Below are 20470 nucleotides of genomic sequence, written 5' to 3'. Positions count from 1 at the left end.
CCCTCAGCTGCACGGTTGAGTTTCCAGGGACAATTCAAGGGGTCAGCGGTGATCTTTAAAACCCCAAAGGCTAAGGCCCAGGATTCCTTGGGGGCTGCCTCCTCCCATCTTGGCCCACTCTGGGGAACAGGCAGAGGCCCCACCTGGGCTCCAGAAACCCCTGGCTTGGGAGTCCCAACAAGTAAAGTGATGCTGGCTGGGGAATTCTGTGGGATGAAGTCCACCCATCTTAAAATTGCCAAGGTTGAAAAACAAAGAGGTAAAGGGTTTTTTTCTTTTAGGGAGACATTCTCTCCACAGACAAGCCGGCTACATTTCAGGTGGCATCTGTTCTATCATTTTTATTAAATATTTATATGTTTATGGCTTTGTTTTTAAAGCTCATACGGATCATAAATGCCATGGGTCACCCTGAGAATGCATATGCATAAGAAGACAGATAGAAAATTTCACGTTAAATCGATAAATTTAATAAGGGAAATGGTGTTTGCCCAAATAGTTCAAAAGATGTGCAGGAATGGTAAACCCGGGACAACAGAGGCACCATGACAGAAAACCAGAACACTGAACATTAAAACTGGGGTGTCAGAGGCATTGATTCCTCCTGTATTTCCTAAGGAGCAAACCCCCCAACCTGAGAAAAAGTTGTCAGAAGAATGATAGGTAAAACGCACAGAAAGCTCAAACATTGAGAATGTTTTTATCTACATTAATATTTCATAATTTGGGAAAGAAAATTGACCATCATAAATTATCTGTCCATGACAGCCTGTCAAACAGGAGAAATGAATTATCAGATGGCAAAAGGTGTAAAGAGGAATGTGGAGAGAAGCCGTTTTAGTCTCTGAGACAGACAACTCGTCTTCCCTCTTGGGTGCCCTTCTGTGGTTCAGAAAGGCTGGGATTTTCCAACTATTTTTACAAGCCTCGAAGTAGTAATGGGTTTGATTTGATTCATGTTCTGCTAGACTAGCCTGCCTTTTGATACCGTTTTTGCCTGTTCTGATGAGCAAGAGACTTTTGCGTTAGTAAAATCAGACTATCACAGGCATCTGTGGGGAGGGGGGGCAAAAAAGTCAAGATGGCAGACTTTTTTGACCCCACCGCCCACAGACACCCCAGCAGAGAATGTTACCTTAGAAAGTGACTTAAGGATAACTCCAGGGCAAAGTCCAGAGCAAGAATGTTGATGGCATGATAGCACAGACGTTTTGAATACAGATCAATCATTCCCAGTGTGGAACTTGTATCGCTTGTGAAGGACGGTCTCCCATCATTATTCTCACTCAAGTTGCTGCCTCTCCTTTTCAGGACCAAAAGCCCTTTCATATGATGTGGGATATGATCATAGCATCCATTTAGCATCAGTTAGATCCCACCGTATTGCCTCTCTTCTGCATTTTATTCTGTGTTTTGGACTGTCCGTAGGCTCTGCTGCTGAAACGTTTACATTCCTGTTTGGGGTGAGGGCTGCAGAGCACAACATCCTGACCTTCATTTGGTGATCTTGTACTGCCAGAGGAAGATGTCCTGGTGAACTTTTTCAGCCTGCTTTTTAGACTTCTAGACTTTTAGGGCTTACAGGTGGGGGTGGGCATGAACACTCCCCCAGAGGCAGACGCCACCATTGGTTGCGGTTGTTGGGCCTTTCAGCTGCTTTTGACTCTTTGTGGACTCAAGGGGACCCTGCCTGTCGGAAGCTGCTTCTCTGGGGTCTCCTAAGCTCTTCCTTGGGCCATCAGGGAGCACATCCAGCTGCCTTGTGGCCTCTCGGCCCTTTTTTTACTGGTTTTTCCAAGCATGAGGGCCTTTTCCAAGGAGACTTCACATTGTCTGTCCAAAATATTTAAACTTCAGCTCCATTGCCAGCATTTCCAGGGAGCAATCTGGGTTAGACATCAGTTAGGACTGAATAACATGTTCTTCTTGTGGTTCAAAGGGTTCTCAATCATTTCCTCCAGCACAGTTCAAAGGTTTCCATTTTCCTTCATTCAGCTTTTCAACTTGATGTCTCCACACTGTAATATTTTGTCCAGATCTGTCATAATCTTTCTTCCAAGTAACAGACATCTCTCTAGTTCATGGTTACCTGGTTTCTGAACTATGAAGATTAAATTTTTACTACTTTAACTTCTCTGCCTATTTGCATTGAGTTGTCATGGTCTGTTAACACACTCTTAGTTTTGTTTTGTTTTTTAATTAAACAGTAGTCCAGCGTTGGCACTCTCTTCTTCCACCTTCAGCAAGAGATTCCTTGGGTCTTCTTCCCTTTCAGCCATCAATGTGTCATCAGGCATCATCAGTGTATCTGGATTGTTGATGTTTTTCCCAGCAATTTTAATTCCAGTTTCTATTTCTGCTAATCCAGAATGTCTCAATATATATTTTGTATATGTTAAATAAATAAGGAGATGTTATGACACTCTGTTCCCAATTTTAAATGGATTGCTTCAAATTCTATTTGCCAGTTGCTTACAGGTCATTGTACAAATTCTTTAACAGGCAGATGAGGTAGCCCAGTACGCCCTGTTTTTAAGGGCTGGCCAACATTTGTTGTGATCTCTGTATAATCAATAAACCAAAAAAACCTTTCTCGATCTCTCCTTCCATTTCCATAATCCATCAGAGGTTATCATGAGATCCTGGGTGTCTCTGCCTCCAGGTTATAGATCTGGCAAGTTCTTGTCTCATATACTGCTGAAGTCTGGACTGCCAAATCTTGAGCATTACCTTAAAAGGAGTGAAAAGGGATCAGCTGTTCAGGCTAAGCATCCATTATTCTCCAGGAACATAAATGGATCTTTTCCAGTCCCTCGGTCCCAGCTGGGTTTTCCATGCCTGCTTACAAACCACAGCTAGCACTTTAGGTGCATCATTGTGTATGGTTTTAAATTGTTCAGATGATATTTTGTCATCTCTTGCAGCTTTGTTGTTAGCAATATTGCCATATTTCTGTAGATCACTCCTTTGATTAGTACATTTTTATGCCCAACTTTTGCACAATGGGGAAGTTGCTCATTTATATTTCTTACTTCCCTTATTTAGCATTTTTATTATTATTATTATTAAAATAACCCAGTAACTGAAGTCACAAAACTGACTAAGCAGCAGTTTGCTTCTAACTCAAAATAAGTACTGAATAGGAAGGAGGAAATATTGACCATTTGTGCCTCGAGGGAGAACTCTGGGTCGATTGGTTCTGTGATCCACTGGTCTGTTTTCTTGGCTGTCCCCGATATCCTCCGGAGTCTTCTCCAACATCGAAACTCAAAAGCGTCAATACTCTTCCTATCCTGCTCCTTTATCCTGAATTTTGCTTCTATAGAATGTCGTTCTCCATATTTGTGGGCATAGCCTGGTTAGAACCCTGACTGATTCTTCTTCGGTTGCTTGTCCTACTTCAGTGAGTCTTGCATCAGTTCCTGTAGCCATTTGACCTGGTAATGACCAGAGTGATGATCTAACTTCCGTGACTAGAGGTTCTTATAAGGAGGGGACGTCTTCTAAAGTATCTTGGACACTGGCATCTCCACTGTACAGTATTTCAGTGGAATCCTTCCATCTTTGTTTGATCAGTTACTATCTAGTGTCTTTCAGCATAATAATTTGAGCCTGGAACCTTCTGAGTTCAGACATTCTTTCATTTTCCTTGGTTCTCCGTGCCTGTTTCCATCCCCCGTGTCTTCACAGACATTGCTGTAATGTGGCTTCTTGTCTCTTCTAACGGCGCTCTGGAACTCCTGAGACTTTTGTCCTTCCTGGCTTCGGCTTCTCTTCTCTTCCTGGCAATTTCCAGAGTTTGTTCTGACATCCAGTTTGCTCCCTTCTCTTTCTCTACTTTTGGCAGTCTCTTTTACATTCATCCCTAATGACTTAAGTCCATTCCACAAACCTCATTCATCGGTTAACTATCAATGAGGTTTAGGATTTCAAAACTATGTCTGATGTTCTCCTTGAACATGGTGGGTATACTGTATGCTCAATATATTGTGGAATCTGCCTGGCTTGCTTCTGCTGTAGCTTAACTTGGAACTTGTACATGTGGACTCCTCGGTGTTCCCCGAGCCTGGTGGTTTTCTTGCATCTTAACGAAGAGGTTGCCTGGTTGGGCCATGAAACATCCGCAAGAAAACCACCAGGCCCAGAGAGCACCAAGGACCCCGCCGTTCAAGCCTGAGCTACAAAGATCCTCTTTGATTGGTACTCGTACATGTACAGTATGAAATATTGCCTCTGCCATTGTCATTAAAGTGATCGTCCATCTCTAGCATCTTCCTATGCAACGTGAGTGCGCTTGCTTTAGCTTCCAGAAGGGATGACTCTCATTCTCTGGGTGACCTTGCTAGGAGTAGGCAATTTTGTACATGCTGGGTGTCCTTGTTCATGCCCCCCCACAATAATGAGGCAGTATAGCAAGACTTGAGGGGGATTTGTGCATTAAAAACTTGTGCATCTGTAAATGTAGGAATATTAACATCCTACACTTCCTCCAGGTGGACTACGTTCGGCTCCAGAGACCTACAGTACCTTCAGCTGTTGTTATTAACCTTGATTCCTTGCAGCTGACTTCTCTTTTTATTATTCTGGTTGTTGAGAGAGAGAGGATCAGCCCCCACTCACTTTATGGAGAGCATTCAGCAATCTCATCCTGCCTTCCAGTAAGGTTTAGGATGAATAATTGCCATCCAAAAGAGCTTTGAGGCCAGTCTGAAACCAACTGAAAGGTAACAGATTGACAGATTAGAAGAATGGAGGGGAAAACCTTAATCACAGTGGGGATTAGCAATTGGCATAGGATATAAACAGAGGGCTGGGGAACAACTGCTCAAATGTCTCACAAAAGACTAAGCAGCCTCAAGGCCATGGGAGAGGTAGGGAGACAGACAGCAGAGAAGGAAATCCCACAGAGGGGCTATCAGGGAACCCCGAAGTGCCTCAAAATTGGCAATCTTTAATACATTCTGTGCTACATTGAAAAATGAAGAAGAGCCATTTGGGGATATTAGTTATATGTTAAAACAGTACTGGAATATATTTATTTATTTATTTATTTATTTATTTACTTACTTACTTACTTACTTACTTAATTACTTAATTACTTAATTACTTAATTACTTAATTACTTAATTACTTAATTACTTACTTGTAGGCTGCCTGTTCAAAGGCTCTGAGTGGCTTTCAATGATCCAACTAAAATGACTTTTATTGTTGACATCTGTCCGGGCTGCTGATTTGTGCAGGATAACATGTGCTTGGGATACACACAAAGTAGTTGGCACCAATTTACATGGCTAATGCAGTGAAGCCATGGCCACGCTGGGCATCTGCACCCCACAGTTCAGCCAGGCAGCTTCCAAGTTCATTCAGTTGCAGCAGCCAAGTTGCTTGGGGCCAAACTCTCTTCCGGACCTTTCTGGTCCTCTTTCTGGGGACGTGGCCTCTTAAGTGTGAGAAGAGGTGGGGTGGCCAACAAGAACCAGAGCAACCAGAAGGAAGGAAGGGAGATCTAGGAGAGGCTAAATCGGCAGCAGGGAGAGAAAAATGCCAGGAAGCCAACTCCAAGATGGGCCTCCAGCATCTCTGGGGGACACATACCCCACGGCTAGGTCCAGACCTCATGCTGAGCCATTAACTTGGTTTGGTCTGGCCCAATGCACCCTGTCCCATGCAAACCCAGACACTCTCCCTTGTAAACCATGGTGTGTGGCTCAGTGTGGTGGGCAACCTCAGCCAAGTTGTGCCTCAGTGCAGAGGTCGAGCCCAGCAGAAAGACACAGAAGGGTCTTAGAGAGTCCATCTCCCCTCCTTGGAATCCCCTGAAGATCTCCAACCTTGGCCCTTTGCCCATCCAGCCTCATCCTCACCATTGGTGATTCAGGCAGACTGCATGCTGCCTCCTGGTACCTTGCAGGTGTCCTTGGCAAGGCCAGCTGCCTTGACTGCCAGAGATGCCCGCGTGACACAGCAGACCATGCCCGCACATCCCACCCGGTGGCCTCTGCTCGCCTCCCCACAAGGCCAGTGTCTTTGCAGAGAAAGTCACTGCCTGAGAAATTCACTGCCTGCAGGGTTTCATTTAGCTGATGGGCACAAGCATCTTCCCCCGCCGGGTCACACGCTTGCTGTGCTGCTACTTCACTGCCACATTTGTCCTAAAATGGTGCATAGAAAACTACAGTGTAAGAATCCAAGTGCAGGGACACATTTTTTGAAACCACTTTGTAAATGTGCTTTTTGCTGGGTGGGTTACAGACTGTCCAGATGCCCTGCCTTCAGCCACCCCAGCAAGCCCAAGATGGAGGCCTCTAACTGCAGTGGACTCAGAGCCAGCTGGGCTGCAAAAGCTGTTTTGCCAAGGGCCAAACGTTGGCGTCATGAGCATACTCCACCCCTGCCTCCTGCAATCCTCAGCCCCGTGCCCCTGTGCCAGGCCTATGCCAAGTTTGCCTTGACACCAGTCGTCCAGCAAGCACCCCCCCTCCAGGACCCCCTGCCTTCCCCTGTCCTTCGCCCCATGGAGCGCTACAGCTGGCTGCTGCCCCCCCCCCCCGGGCCGCTTGCTCCACGCTGGACAGAGCACTCGCTTCTCAGGGCTGCCAGTGTTGAACGAGTCTCTGGGGATGCTCCTGCAGGAGCACTTTGGTTTCAGCCTCCCAGCATCGATTCCTTTGTGCTCACGCGAAACACTCCGGACTCCGTCAGCAATTCAAAGAGCCGAGGGCATCGGAACGGAAGGGAGCCGCCTCCTTCAGCCTCCCTGCTTGCACTGCACTCTTCTCCATGGTTTATGGATGATGCAGAAATGTTCTGGAGCTGTGCTCTCCCACTAAGTGGGGCAAGAGCCTGCTGGACAGCTCTCGGTCCACGTCTCGTCAGGGAGACGCTTCCAGCAGCCGCCTCAGAGGAGCTCAGCCCAGGCGTTGGGGCTGCTTGCCAGTCCGGTGTCCTCCCACCCACCGAAACAACTTTTCTGGCCGCCTGATGCATTGCTCTATTTTTATAGGACCGTAGGAGCACATCGGTTTCCCCCGCCAAGCCCCGATCAGACGCACCTTTCAGAGACAGGCGTGGAATAAGATGGGACTGCGATGGCCGGAGGCTGCCTCCAAGCCTCGTTTCCGAGAGCAGAGCTGCTCCCCCCGCTCCCCCCGCTAGCCCAGCTCCGTGCTGGAGGGGCACCTCCGCCTCGCCGGGAGCCCTCCCCAGTCTGGCTGGAGACATGCCGGCTCATGCAGCCTCACCTGGGTGCTTGTGACGGTCAGGTTGAGGGTGGTGGGACGAAGCTTCTGGGTGTCCTCGAGGGTGGGTGAAGGTATCAGGGATCCCGAAGGGGAGGGGGGTGCCTCCTCCGGCCCCTCCTCTTCCTCCTCCTCCTCATTGTCGTCAATCATCTCAAACTCCTGGAAATCCTCCTGGAAGGTGCAGGTTGGGTGGGGCTGCTCGCCCCTCCCCAGCACCAGGCAGTCCTGGATGGAATGAAGGACAGGTCTTGGCCCATGGGGAGGACGTGGCCTGCCTGGCAGGTGCAGATGCAGCTCTCAGGCCCAGGGACCCCTGCAGGAAAACTCTCAGCCGGGCTGGGGAACTGCCCCAATGACGGGGCCCCCTCTCTCAGGAAGGACGACTGGCAGAATTCACAGCCACCCCTCCCAAGTCAGGCAGGCTCAGAAGAACACGGATGGCTCCCAGCAGAAAATCTGTGCCTCTCTTTCTATCCCATTAGGCCAAGCTCATTCAGGGCTGGCAGGATGAGGCGCTGCGAGCCAAGAGTGAAACATCTATCTTGCACTGACAGCATCGCCGTTTCCAGTCACAGGCTGCTCAACATGGTTTTGTTCTTGGGCTGGCGCCAACCAGCCCCCTTCTCACCGCCAAAGCACTTAAGCCTGGCACCCAGGTTGGGGCCGGAAGCCACCAACGGGCCCTGGCCATGCAGAGGGCTGGCCTCGCCCATCCACGCACCGCAAAACGCCCCTTCGCAGCCTGATTCTGCCTGGAGGCTGCGGCCATCTGGGGACCGTGTTTGAAGAGGGGTGCAGATAAATTGAAGAGGCTGCCCGGGATACGGACTCCAAGCCCAACTTCGGCCCAGCAAAGCCGGGAAACGGGGAAGCCGTGGCTATGGGCCCCGAAGGAGCATGCATTCCCAGGGAGGGGGAAGCCTCACCCTCTGCCCCTGAGGAGCCAGGCTGGGCGGGGGTTGGGTAGGAGATGTCAGCTGAACCTCAGGAGGAACCTCTCAACAGAAGGAGGAATGTGATGGGGCGGGGGGTCCCTTGCTGGGCCCCTTCTGGCAGAGGTGGTGCAACCATCTTTGATGGGGCAGAGGGGACATTCCTGTTAGACTGTGTTTGGCGCACACACATGCACCCCAAATAAGCTGAGTCTAGGATCCCAGAAGGAAGAGCAGCCTCCTCTGGCTTCTCCTGGGGCAGCCAAGAGGCAGGAGGCCCTTCGGTCCGGTCCAGTCCGATCCGGTCCTTTGGGGCCAGGCCTTGCCTTAACTCCCCTGCCTGCTTCCTGCATTGAAGCACTGACTGGGCTGCAGCAGCGATGGGAAGGGCGGGGAGGAGGAAAACCTGGGAAGGCTCACCCCCCAGCAAGCAGAGACTCTAACCCCAACCCTTAGCCTGGGGGACCCAGCAGGAGCCCCTCCCCCAGGGACAGCAATGGGAAACCCCCCTTCCTTGGTGGTTCCACAGGCAGGGGGCCAGGCAGCTCCATCCCCAACCCACCCGCCCTGGAATTTCATTAATGCCCTTCCATGCACGGGGGGGGGGGCGGGGGGGTCTGCTCCACCACTGCCTGCAGGCTGCTCTTTCAGGCAAACCAGGGGGAAGTCCAGTGGGGCGGTGATGGGGCGGGGCGGGGCAGGGGATGGCAGCTTTGAAGAGAAGCCGGGTGATCTGCCTGGCCAATTGCTTGCAGCCTCCCTCCAAGGGCTGGCATGACCGTGTGCGTTGCTATTGGCACCTGTGCTGGTCTTTTCTGAGGGGGAAGGTCCTCAGAACAATAGTTTGTTTCACAATAACAATGATAATGGTGAGAGAGAGAGATCTGGAGGGGCTCCTGTGCATCTTTAATGCAGGGGCTCAGTTAGGAGAAAGGCCCCAAGGAGAATTGGCTTCCGCTGCATGGAAACAGGATGCTCGCGGCCTCCCTCAGGGGTCCCAAAGCGGTCTGGTTCGCTTAACATCACTGCTGTCCCTTCCCTGCTGCTGCTCTGACTGGAACCTGCTGAAGGGTCTGATCCAGGCTGGGACCAGGACCAACCTGGCGCGGAGGGGCAGGCAAAAGGCAGGCTCTCCCCCCGCTTCTGGAACCAGCAGCTGCCCTTTAAGGAAAAAAGCAGGGGTTTGCTCCCCTGCCCCGCTCGGGTCTCCCGGGAGGACTGATGCGAGATGAGGTCACTAACGCGCTGCTCCCTCGCCAGCCACTCCAAGGCCAGTCAGCCAGCTCCTCCCAAGGGGAAGAGGCTGCCCAGACCAGGGAGCCTCTGGGCGCTTCCCCACGGAGCAGCAGCAAGATCAGGCAAAGTGAAAGCTAAAGCGTAGGGTCCCCCCATTTCAAGGCAGAGTGGTGGGCCCCAAGCTGGGACCCACCCTGGCCAGCACCTCCCGCCTGGCCAGCCTCTCTCACCTTTTCATTGGGGTCCGAGTCGTAGTTCAGGCCGATGCCGCAGTCGTCCGTGATCTCGGACAAGTCCTCATCGTCAAATTCCTCCAGGCTGATGTCCTGGGAGGGTCTGCAAGGGAACCAGGAGAGCCAGTGAGCCCCGTGGAGTGGCCAGGTGGGGAGGGGCTTTGCCCTCCACTGCTTCGCCCTCCCCCGGGGGGGCCCTGCCACTTCCAGCGACGGTGGGACTTGCTGGGCCTGGAAAAACAGGCTGCCCTTCGCCCTCCTTTATAGCAATTAGCCTTAATTGCAGCAGCTGAGGCCTGTGGCTGATTGTGGAGGGGGAGTTCGGTTCTCCCCCCCCCCCCCACTTTGGGGGACCTTGGAGAGTATCTTTCGCTGGAGAAGAAACCCTCTCTCTCCCCTGGGCATCTTCTGACCTTTGCTACTTCCTTGGCCTGGCTAAGGGCTTCCCGACCAGCATTTGCTACCTTCTGCTGGAGTGGAGAGAAGCCCACCCAGAGCAGAGGAGAATTTCTTGCTGGGGAAAGTGGTTAGGGTGTGAACTCCCCCCACCCCTTGTCGAGGCTGCAGGAGCCCTGCCCAGCACACAGTCTGGGGAACCTTTTGCCAGAGGAAACCCTACCTAGGCTGGGAGGCTGGTCCAGCAATGGGAGAGTTAAGCAACCTGATGAGAACATGGTTGTTATGGAAACCAGTCCTTTGAAAGCCAGAAATTCTAGCCTAATCTCTACATTCAAATCATGTAACCAAGATGGGAGGCCGAGGACTGCAGCAAAAGTTCCCCGCCCACGTGGCTGGACTGTGAGAGCCCCTGGACGCTAATGCCTTGCACGGAGGATGTCACCAGCCAACCAGAGGCTCTCCCTAGGGAGGGGCTCACACAAGACATTCCAGAGGGAAACCCAGCCGGTCTGGTTAGTTTATGATCTTCTGTGCTGTCCAACACAGAGGATGGGTCAATTCGGCATCTTGGGGAAATGCTCCTGTAGGCTCCACCACTGTCTTGAAACATGGCTGGCCATTGTGGTCTGGTGGCTGCTTTGCCCAATGGATAAGACAGCCTTAAGGAGGTTGGGCAGCTTGCAGTTCAGAGGCTGTGATCTGAGGAGGTGGGTGAACAAGCTGTCAAGGAAGCCAGCAGAGTTCTAGGAAGGTGCCCACTGGGTTTCCTCAACCTGGTTAGACACCCCGGCTCAGCCGAGAGCAGAGCAGCACCTGTGCTGCGCGCCAGAGGGCCCCAATCCAAGCCCTCTGATATCAGAGGACTCCTAGGCAGCTGGAAGAGGACGGGGCATGGGTGTGTGATGGAGCCCCCCCCCATCCCAGCCCCAGTGAAATAGACCAGCAGCGGACAGAGGACGCATTGTGGGCGAAAAGAACCTTTCTTCCCACCCCCGGAGCTGCTTCAGGCTCGGCCCACCTGACAGGGGATCTCACTCACAAGCTGACCCATCAAGGGCACAGATCTGGACATCTTGAACTTTCCAGAGGAGGAGGACGGAATAGTGATGGCCCTCTCTGTTCGTGTTGGGCCACAGACCTGCCAGGCAGAGCTTAGCTGGACTCTCCCCAATACCTGCCGTGGTCTTCCTTTACTGTTTCATTCTGCCCAAGCGGCTGTTATGACCATCGATGCCCCACCTTCAGAGCTCATCATGGCTGGCAGTGAGGCGGGTGAGAGCCACCCCCTGCCCAAGAAACTGTCATCTAAACGAGTGCTAGACCTGCATCTCCGCCTGCTCCAGATGCATCCTCTCCCTCCTGGCTGGGCTCTCTCCCTCTCTCTGGGCTCTCTCCAACAAGGGCCCTCCAAAAGCATGTCTGCCAAATCCCAGGGGTTTCTGCATCATTCCAGCACCAAGAAACAGGGTGAGGTTATTCCTGTTTCTTGCAATTAACATTTTCAGCATAATGTAGCTCTCTTTCTGTCAATACTTGCATCATTTTTCCACGCCACACCCTTCACCCAACTCTGAAATGCTCAGAAGGTGTGCCAGGAAGGGGGCACAGAGAGGGCCACCCTTTCCTCCCCTGGATAAATGAAGGCATCTGGGTCACCCTTTAAGTCCTTGGAAGGGTTGGGTGAGGAAGCAGGACTAGCGCCAGGATGGCAAGGCAAGCAGGCCAGGCTGGAGTTGGCCCTATCGTTAGGCCAGTGTTTTTCAACCTTGTGTGGACTTCAACTCCCAGAATTCCCCAGCTAGCATGTTGAACTTAGGGTTAGGGACTGCCGAGGTTGAAAATCACTGCATTAGGCAGAAAGAACAGCTGCATCAGGATTCAGCTGTGATATGGCGTGTCCTAGACAAGCTACATTCTGCTCCTGAAATGCACCAACTGCCTTCTGTTATAGAGGAGGGCACCACAGGTATCCAAAGACGATTTGATTGCTTATCTAGTGGGCAATGCAACCTGTTCTTTGCCAGGCAGCAAAATGCCTTGACTGGGGCAACTTCAGGCAGGCGGTGGGGAGGGTGCTATTGAAACTGAAGAGGGAAAAAAAGCCTCAGTAGCAGGACTGGGTCTGTGAGATCCTGGAAATATTTTTAAATTGTTAACTCACCCATGCTATAAGTATCCTATAAATACAGGAAGGTTCTTGGGTGCATTAACAGCAGACCATAATCTGTCTCTCTGGTGGTGTTTTATTTATTTATTTGTTTGTTTATTTATTTATTTATCAAATTTGTCACTGCCCATCTCCACCCACCAGAGGGACTCTGGGCGGTGTTGCTGGGCCCTCCACCAACCTCCTTTGTCCTGTCAAACATCCTGTCCCGGGGTGCGGGGGGAGGTGCCCAGCCCATGGGACACTGGCCAGACCCCCCACCATTTCTCTGAGTGCTTCGTGAGGCTTGGTGCTCTCCTGCCCTGTCTCCAAGGCTTGCAGTGCATTATAGCCACTTAAAAATAAAAGCACTCCTCTGCAAAATCTGATGGTCATCCCAGGGCTCAACTGATCCTGGAAAAGAGGTCCTTGAATCATTGCTCATTGCCAGAGCCAGCTGAGGAAAATTTGCACGATTCTGAACAAAGGCATGACTGACCGTATGCAGAGTGCACACCACTTGCACTGCCTTTCTCTGGGCCTCCCACAGTATGGAACAAAGAGATCGGCAGCCTGGCAGTTGCCTGCAGAGGAAGCAGCTGGGGAATTCAGTGGAAGGGGATGGCTCTCCTGGGCCCACCTTTCACCCCAAGTCTGACCCTGACCAGCCGGACCTTCCCTGGGATCAGCTGGTTGAGTGAATGGTGGGAGCTGCCTCAGCTGTTCATTTCCTCAGGCAGCAGTGCATGGCTCAGTGGTGAGGCCTAAACTCCCCGGAAAATCCAAGGGCGCAATTCCAGAAAGGATCCTGCAGGAAAGCAAGCCCCCCGAAGGGTCCTTGGTGGGCGAAGCCATCTCTGGCTTGGCAAAGCACTGGCTTCTCACAATATATTTGCAAGGGCCAGTGTGGCGCATGATCCAGGTGTCGGACTAGAACGAGGCAGATCCAGGCCCAAGTCTGCCCAGCAGCCGTTGGAATGGCCCCGGCTAGTCCCCGTCTCTCAGCCCAGCTGGGCCTTAAACGTTAGAGGATGGCACTGGGGCAAGTGCAGCCTGCTCTATCTTGAAAGGACCTGCCCAAGGTCATGGTGTGAACATGGCCAGAGACTTTTTCTAAACATGGTTCCTGATTTGCGTGGAGACAGCCGCAGTCTGATGTAGAACTGCTTCGTTTTTCCTCTTTCTTCTCTGCACTAGCCAGGACAGTGGCCGTATTCTGAGCAGCGGGCTCAGGGTTGGGCAAGAGGGCTCTGTAGCTGCCAGCCTGAGGCTTTTCCTTCCTTCCCTCCCTCCCAGAGACCAGAACTGGGACTTTCTGCAAGCAGAGCCAGTGCAGTGTCACAATTTCTGCTCCGTTGCACTTCTGTGATTATTTTGAGCAGTTATTCCAGAACACACAGAAAACGATGCCCCATCTCAGCTCCTGTGGCTGCATCCAAGCAGTTCTCCTGCAGTGATCCTGAACTGGTTTGCCACTGACTTCTCTGATCTTTGATCATTTGCCCTTGACCTCAATACTGTGGCTTCTTCCTCCATGGCACCTGAGCGGCTCTTCTTTGGTGATGCTAAATGCATCTCCAGGGCAGTGTCCCTAGCCTGCAGGGAGGCAGGGGGGCCAACATGTCAGAAATGAACCTGAAAATGAGGGGTGGGGGGCAGATAGGAGGCTGTGGCAACTCTCTGGCAGGCAGTCAGGGAAGGCCAGTGAAAACAAGCAGGTGGAGGCTTCCCTCGTGGGAACAATTCCCATTCCTGACTGGGGTGCCCCCCTTCCCCACCATATTTCACTAGCATGCAAGAAGCGGTCCAAGATCCCACAGAATTCCTGATACTTATTAGCCGTTGTGATTTCAGTATTTGATCAGCTTTCACTATTTTATTTTTTTTCCATTCACTTATTTACTCCTTTCCATCTTCTTACACTGTTACATTTTTTTAAAGAAAGGTAGAGGATGAAGAAATAATGTTGGCAAAGGAATGCAGGGACTTTCAGTGGGATTGTTTGAAGGGAGAGTAAAGGAGAAAGTAAAGGACCGCCCAGCCCTGGGAACAGAGGAAGGCAACCATTCAAAATAGCCCTGCCTTGATTCTCTTGGGCACGAACGGGGCAGAGGAAACTTGGGCAGGCCTTCCAGGTTTTGTTATTTACCAGGAGTTCTTGTGGCAACTGTTTCTCGTCCTGGCCTATCTGAAGGGCCAACAAGAGCCTTAATTTAAAATGCACCCGATCTACAGTATGTGAGCCTCTGCATACTCAGCAATTCCCACCAGCAGAGGAGTTCAACTTACACTTACTGTTAGCCAATGATAATCAGGACTTAAGCTTCACCCAATTGCTTATGTCTAAAAATCCACAGAACCAACCACAGCTGCAATTTTATTTGCTGAAACCAGGCCTTCCTCTGCTGTTATTCCAAGGGCTCAGAGCAGCCCATTCCGTACAAACACCAAGTGGCCCCTGGCAAGATGGCAAAGCTGCCTTTCTCCCCAAAGCCCATGCTGGAGTGGAAGGGCAGCCCAGGCCCCCTCCAAAGTCATCCACTGCCACTTTACAGCAGCACAGACCCCTCCTAACCACCTGCCCTCTTCTGCAGGCTCAGGGACAGGGAAGAAGGGCCTTTCCCAGGTCCACCTTGGAGACCTTCCCACCTGCAGATGCCACGGAGAAGCTCTGGTCCCTGGGCACACCTGGCATGGCCCACGTGAGCTACCGGGCTCCATCCTAGAGTCTTTCCCTCCCATGGGTGTAACTTTCAGTCATCTATTCAGGGGGTAGCACCTGAAACCCTTTGCATCCAGTGCCAGCTGACAGAACTCTGGCCCTTACCTTCCTTTGTTGGAATCCAAGGAAAAAGCAAAACAAGGCCCTGCATTTAGAGGCTGGTTGGCGAGCGATCAACTCTCCATGAGGCTCCAACAGGGAGAAGGTCCCTGCCAGCCCAGGTGGCCAAGGGAATGTAATGGACCCCAAGAACCTGTGGGAAGGCGACAGCAGAAATGCCCTGGGTTTTACTGCAGCCCCTTGGCAGGGGCGTGGCCAGGAAGCAGCTAACCCAGAAAAAAAGAATCAAGATGCCAGTCTTGGACACCCCCAGTGTCTCTGGAGAGGGGGTGAACAAGTCCTGAGCCGGGACAGTTGCGCCTGCCTGTGGAAGATGCCAGTTCTTGAATGGTGGGCAGCGAGGAAAAGTGGCATGTTTCAGAAATCTATGGCCAGGGGAACACTCCAGGTCCCCAGAATGAGCTAAATAATGATTTTAGGGCTGTTTCTGGGTTGGTTGGTTGGCTGGTTGGCTAACTTAAGTTTTAATTATTTCAGAAATTGTTTTCTTTTTAGAGAGCTGCCTTGGGTAGAAGGGTAGACTAGGAGCTGAAGTAATAAGTAAATATAATTACATATCCCTTACCAGCCCAAGGGATTACAAGCTGTGGGCTAGCCCAAGAAAGCCTCCTTGCGGTTACTCCTAGTTGGCAAACTTGACCTGAGCCTTCTTGAGCAAGGAGTTAGCATTTACCCCCCTTGCCTCAGCAACTTGGTGGGGCCCCTTTCCGCTTTGTGGGACCTTCTCTGCCCCCAGCGGAGCTCTCCTGCTCAGGCGCACAGGCTGCACTCCAGGGCGTCGGAAACAGCAACTACTGCTGTCCAGTGCAATTCACTGATGCGTTGGGGTGGCGGGGAGAGAAGCAAGACTCATACTTTGAGGTTTCCCATTGAAAAGCATCTTCAGCTGAAGTAGGCAGCAGCACCTATCAATAAGCAGGATTCATGCAGCACACTTGACCCTAAATCTGGGTTACCCAAATGTAATTGCTGTGAAACATGCTACACTATGTATTTCCTCCCACTCCTTCATATTTGGCCAATTAGCTCTCTCTGTACTTCAGTTTGATTTCTGAGTAACTCCCATGATAGTGCCATCATATCCACCTTGGAGCATTTTCAAGGTCTAGCTGAGCGAAACACCTATGTGTTGCAAGATGCTTCTCAGGAGAAAGAATGGATCTAATCCAGCTCCTCATCAGCTGAAGCAAATGCCTTACTACTTACAATTGTGGGAGTTGAGAACCTGTCTGAGGGAAGGGCACCATTCCTTGATGGAATGCAACATGGAAGGTGGGCCTGGCTTAGTGCATGGCCTCTCCTGGTAGATACTGGAACAAGTCCTGCTTAAACTCAGCTGAGACAAAGCTGGACCGGGCCTCACTCGGTTTCTGCACTTTTTCACTTTTCATCTTTCACAGCAAGTTGCTCCACTGGCTGCATTCACACAACAGGATTAATCAGGTCACTGAAAGACATACTGACTACACCTGCATTATCTGTGAAGCAAGTTAGCTGTCTGCCCCATGACCTGTTCAGATATTCTGCAGTTCAGTGGGATGTGATCATGCAAAATATAAGTCAATTCAGTGACCAGGTTAAGTGTGTTGTGCAAATCTGGCCTGACTGGGCATCCTAGAGGGAGAAATGCATGTCACAAGCAAGGAGACAACCCCAAAGGCATAGCTCTGTGTATGTAGCACTAAAGGGATGGGTGCCATCTATGAAACATGGTGTCTCACCAACTCAATGAAGAGCTGTGGTGCTCCAACGTTTTGTTACTCTCCAGACCTCTTCTCAGCAGATGATGCCTCTCTGTGGGTAGAATGAGATGGCCTCCGCACAGGGAGACCCACACAGATCCACCCTATTACATGAATCTGTTGGGGAATTCTCCTTGGCAAAACTCACGGTGAGACCCTCTGGGTTGGATTAGGCCCTATATTAATCAGAGAAAGAATGGGCTGTGATGGGCATCTGAAGTTCTCCAGCTCCTTGTGACAATGTCTCTCTTCCTCTTCCTTGTTCCCCCAGGCCATGTCTGAATCTATCCATGATGCTCCTGGTCTGGGACCCCCTGATCCATCATGCTCTTTCTGCTACTGTGCTCAGTTCTTGGAGGAGCCTGGCTCCTGCTGTGCCCCCATTGCTAATAACTGTGAGCAAATAGATGCCTAACTTTTCAGTCAGTCAGTTGGTCGGTCAATTTATAGGGCCACCCAATTGACTAGCAACTTAAGGCAGCTTTACAAGTGGGTAAATCAACAAAATGGCAACAGCATCCAGGAAGATAAAAATGTAAAATATAAATGCTCTGGTAGGTTCACAATTTGCCTTGCTGGAAGAGCAAGGTTTTAAATGTCTTCCTAAAGAACAGAAGGATCAAGGCCAAGGATGCTTTTCCAAAGGGCAGGGATCCACCAGGGATCCAGCAATGCTTCTGCAACCCCAGTGAGATTACTGTCCCCTACTCCCTGGTCCCAAGCAACTCCTCACACAGTAAGTCCTTGGCATTACTGTCTGCACTGTTAACAGGCCAAGTACAACATGCAAAGAAGCCAACCAAATGTTGCCATTGACTGATCCAGTTCAGTATGTTGCTTAAATGCAGTGGGCTGTACGTGTATGGCAACCTTATGGGGAGCATGTTTGTCTTCTGGCCCCGGCTGTCCGGGATATGAGATAATGTTTTTTCAGCTCTCCCAGATCCTGGAAAGAGGACTGGAGAATCACACAAGTGATGAGCCTCCCTTGAGGTGTCCACAAATGTTTATTGACTGAGCCATTTACCTACTTCTGCCCTCACACTGGCCCCCAAAGAGGAAATAGGGCAGAGACAACCCATAGTGGGGCACCCAATTCTCTTTCATCAGAACCATGAAGCCCATGTGTTCAACTGTAATTCTTGCATCCGAAACACAACACACACCCACACACACCATGTGGCACCCTCCAGATGGCCTGGTGGACTGCTGGTTGGCCAAGGCAAATGCCCTGCTAGTTAGAAAGTCCAAGAAATGCCATGCCAGCTCCTCTGGAAGGGCCAGATGGGAGAGGTGTAGTGGGGTTGCTTGGCCCAGGCCACCAGCCTCCCAAAGGTCTACAAAAGGCCACACCACCCTGGCCTTCATCTCACCTCACCTCTCCCTTTGTTTTAAAAGCAGATCTCTGGGATCCCTGCTCATCCATAACAGATCCCACGAGGAAAAAAGGGGCTCTGAATTCCACTGATAGTATTCCTGTCCTTTCCACTGATTTATTAGATTTCTATCCTCTCTTTCTTCCAGGAGCTGAAAGCAGAGAAAGAGGCCATTTCTGGGGCCGAGGGGGGCTTGAACTGGGGTCTCTCTGGTTGTACCTGAGCCTCCCCAGGCCTAGTCCAACCCTTCAACTTCTACGCCACACCCTGGTTCTTTGCGCCTTGGTTCCCTGGCAGCCACATCTCTGAGTGGAGGGCAGCATGTTTCCAAAGACCCCTCTTAGGAGAACAGCCGCAGGAGAAGAATGGGTCTATCCCCCCTCCAGGGGCAAGCTCCCCAGAAGCATCTGGTTGGCCACCGGAAAAATAAAACGCTGGGCTAGGATGGGCCTTGGCCTGATCCAGCAAGGTGCTTCTTCTGCTCTTACAGCCACTGGGATCCATCCCTGTGCCCTGCCTGCCCAGACATGCATGTACCCCCAGATTCCCAGCTACTTGTCTTGTCCAAGGATCACCCTTCACCACATAGCCTGCCCTGGCTCAGGGTCCTTCTCCCCAGATGAGAACACTGGTTCACAGGGAGGAGCCTTCTGGGGGCAGCTCTGGTCTCATGATGGAGGCTGGAGTCCAGCACCTCTGAACATCACCAAGCAAAGCTCCTCCAGAGCCTGGAGGACCAGAAGCCCAACAGAAAGGGGTGTTGCATGTTCCCCAATACACAGGCAATGTCCCAACGCCTCTCTTCAGCTTTGAAGATGGAGACCCGCAAGGCAGGGTTGGGATGCCAGAACCACTGTGCAGCCCTTACCCCGTTGTGGCTGAGGGTTCCAGGAGGGACGGGCTGCTGCTCATCTGGGGAAGTGTGGCTCGGAGGTGGCCCTGGCTCCCTGCCAGACTGAGCTTGGCAAAAGGAGAAGTGCTGGCTTGCGGGGAAGGCACGGGTGGGGGGAGGTGTCTGCCAGCTGCCTGGCTTTCCTGTTGGTGGGGTGGGCGGGCAGCAGCCAGGCCCACTAAGTCCCAACTCCCTGCTCAGGAGCACTCAAAGCGGCACCCCAAGCAGAAAAGAAGGCTGGCATGCTTGGCCTGGCCTAAGGAGGGTCAGCATAAGAGACCAGTGAGGCCCAAGCTTAGCTCCGGGCCCCCTTACTGGCAGAGCCTGGCAGAGAAGGAGCGCGGGGGCGCCCAAGCAGGGGCTGGAGAGGGCTGCCATAGGCGGGGTCCCGCTTCTCCCAGGCCGCTCCAGAGCCGCCTGCAAATTCCCCTTGATAGGAAGTGCCGGATGGGCGCCGACGAAGCGGTGAAACTCCTCGGGGCTGCGGCCTCCGGAAGGAAGGAGAAGCTGGCTCGCTCTTTTTCTGGGCCGAGCGCCCCCGCCCCCCGCCCCGATGGCGAGCGAGAGATGGATGGATGGACGGTCCCGCGGCAAACAGTCACGCAGAGCGCGCCGAACCGGCCTCTTGGAAAGGCAGGGAGGGAGCGGCCGGCGATCCCCCGTCGGATGTCCGGAGGAGGGACCCCGAGGATCAGACAGGCCCGGCGCAGGCTGCTGTCCCGAACGCGGCCGAGTTTATCCATGGTCCGACTGTCTCCGGAGGCCGGCGGGGAGCAGGCCCACCTCCTCCCGAGGAGCCGCCCGTCGCTCAGCCAGTGGAGCGCCCGGGCGGGCGGCGACGCCTTCTCAGCTGCCCCCTCCAGGCCCAGCGCCTCCCCACACAGGGCTGCGGACGTGCCCCGGAGAGGGTCTCGGAGCCGCGTCGGGCCAGGCATCACTCCGCCGTGAAGCCGCGCTCCCTCTCCGGCACCGGCCGGCCCTCCGAGGGCTGCCTCTGGGCTCAGTCCTTCCGCGGAGGCCGGGCGGTGGCCGGCGAGGGGCGGGCCGGCGAGGGGTGCCGGATGCGGCGGCGGCGGCGGCGGCTTACCTGCAGCTGGGCGGCGAGAGCGAGTGGAAGGTGGAGAGCGAAAACATTTCCGCCCGATCCGCCATCTTCTCCAGGCGCAGGGCAGCGCCGCGCAGCCGAGCCGGGGGAAAGAGAGAGGCGAGGCACCGCGAGCGAGGCGAGGCGGGGGGAGGCAAAGCCAGGCCGGTCGGGGCGGCGGCGGGTCTTCACTGCGGATGCTGCCCGGAAAGGCTCGCAACAGCCGCAACAGCCATGGCGCACTCGCGCTCCCTTCGGCCGGGCCCGGGTAAACAGCGCGGGCGGGTCTGCGCCTCCCCCTGGCTGCGGCGGGTGCGAACGGGGCGGCGCAGCCAATACCCACCAGC

The 20470-nt window shown here is 52.7% G+C and overlaps 1 protein-coding gene across 1 annotated transcript in view; it reads right to left on the bottom strand.

Annotated features, from left to right (window-relative positions):
* MAPK8IP2 (mitogen-activated protein kinase 8 interacting protein 2) overlaps nt 1–20470 on the bottom strand; it is a 34985-nt gene extending 14515 nt beyond the window's left edge. Inside the window, exons 1-3 of the mRNA XM_063308646.1 lie at nt 20127–20470; nt 9640–9745; nt 7242–7466 (exon numbers count right to left, since the gene is read on the bottom strand). Of these exons, the coding sequence (XP_063164716.1) occupies nt 7242–7466; nt 9640–9745; nt 20127–20191 (396 nt within the window). The 5' untranslated portion in view covers nt 20192–20470. The remainder of the gene's footprint in view (nt 1–7241; nt 7467–9639; nt 9746–20126) is intronic.

The sequence above is a fragment of the Candoia aspera genome, chromosome 7, assembly GCF_035149785.1.
Source record: "Candoia aspera isolate rCanAsp1 chromosome 7, rCanAsp1.hap2, whole genome shotgun sequence".
Lineage (NCBI taxonomy): Eukaryota > Metazoa > Chordata > Lepidosauria > Squamata > Boidae > Candoia > Candoia aspera.
This window is presented reverse-complemented; position numbering and strand designations above follow the sequence as displayed.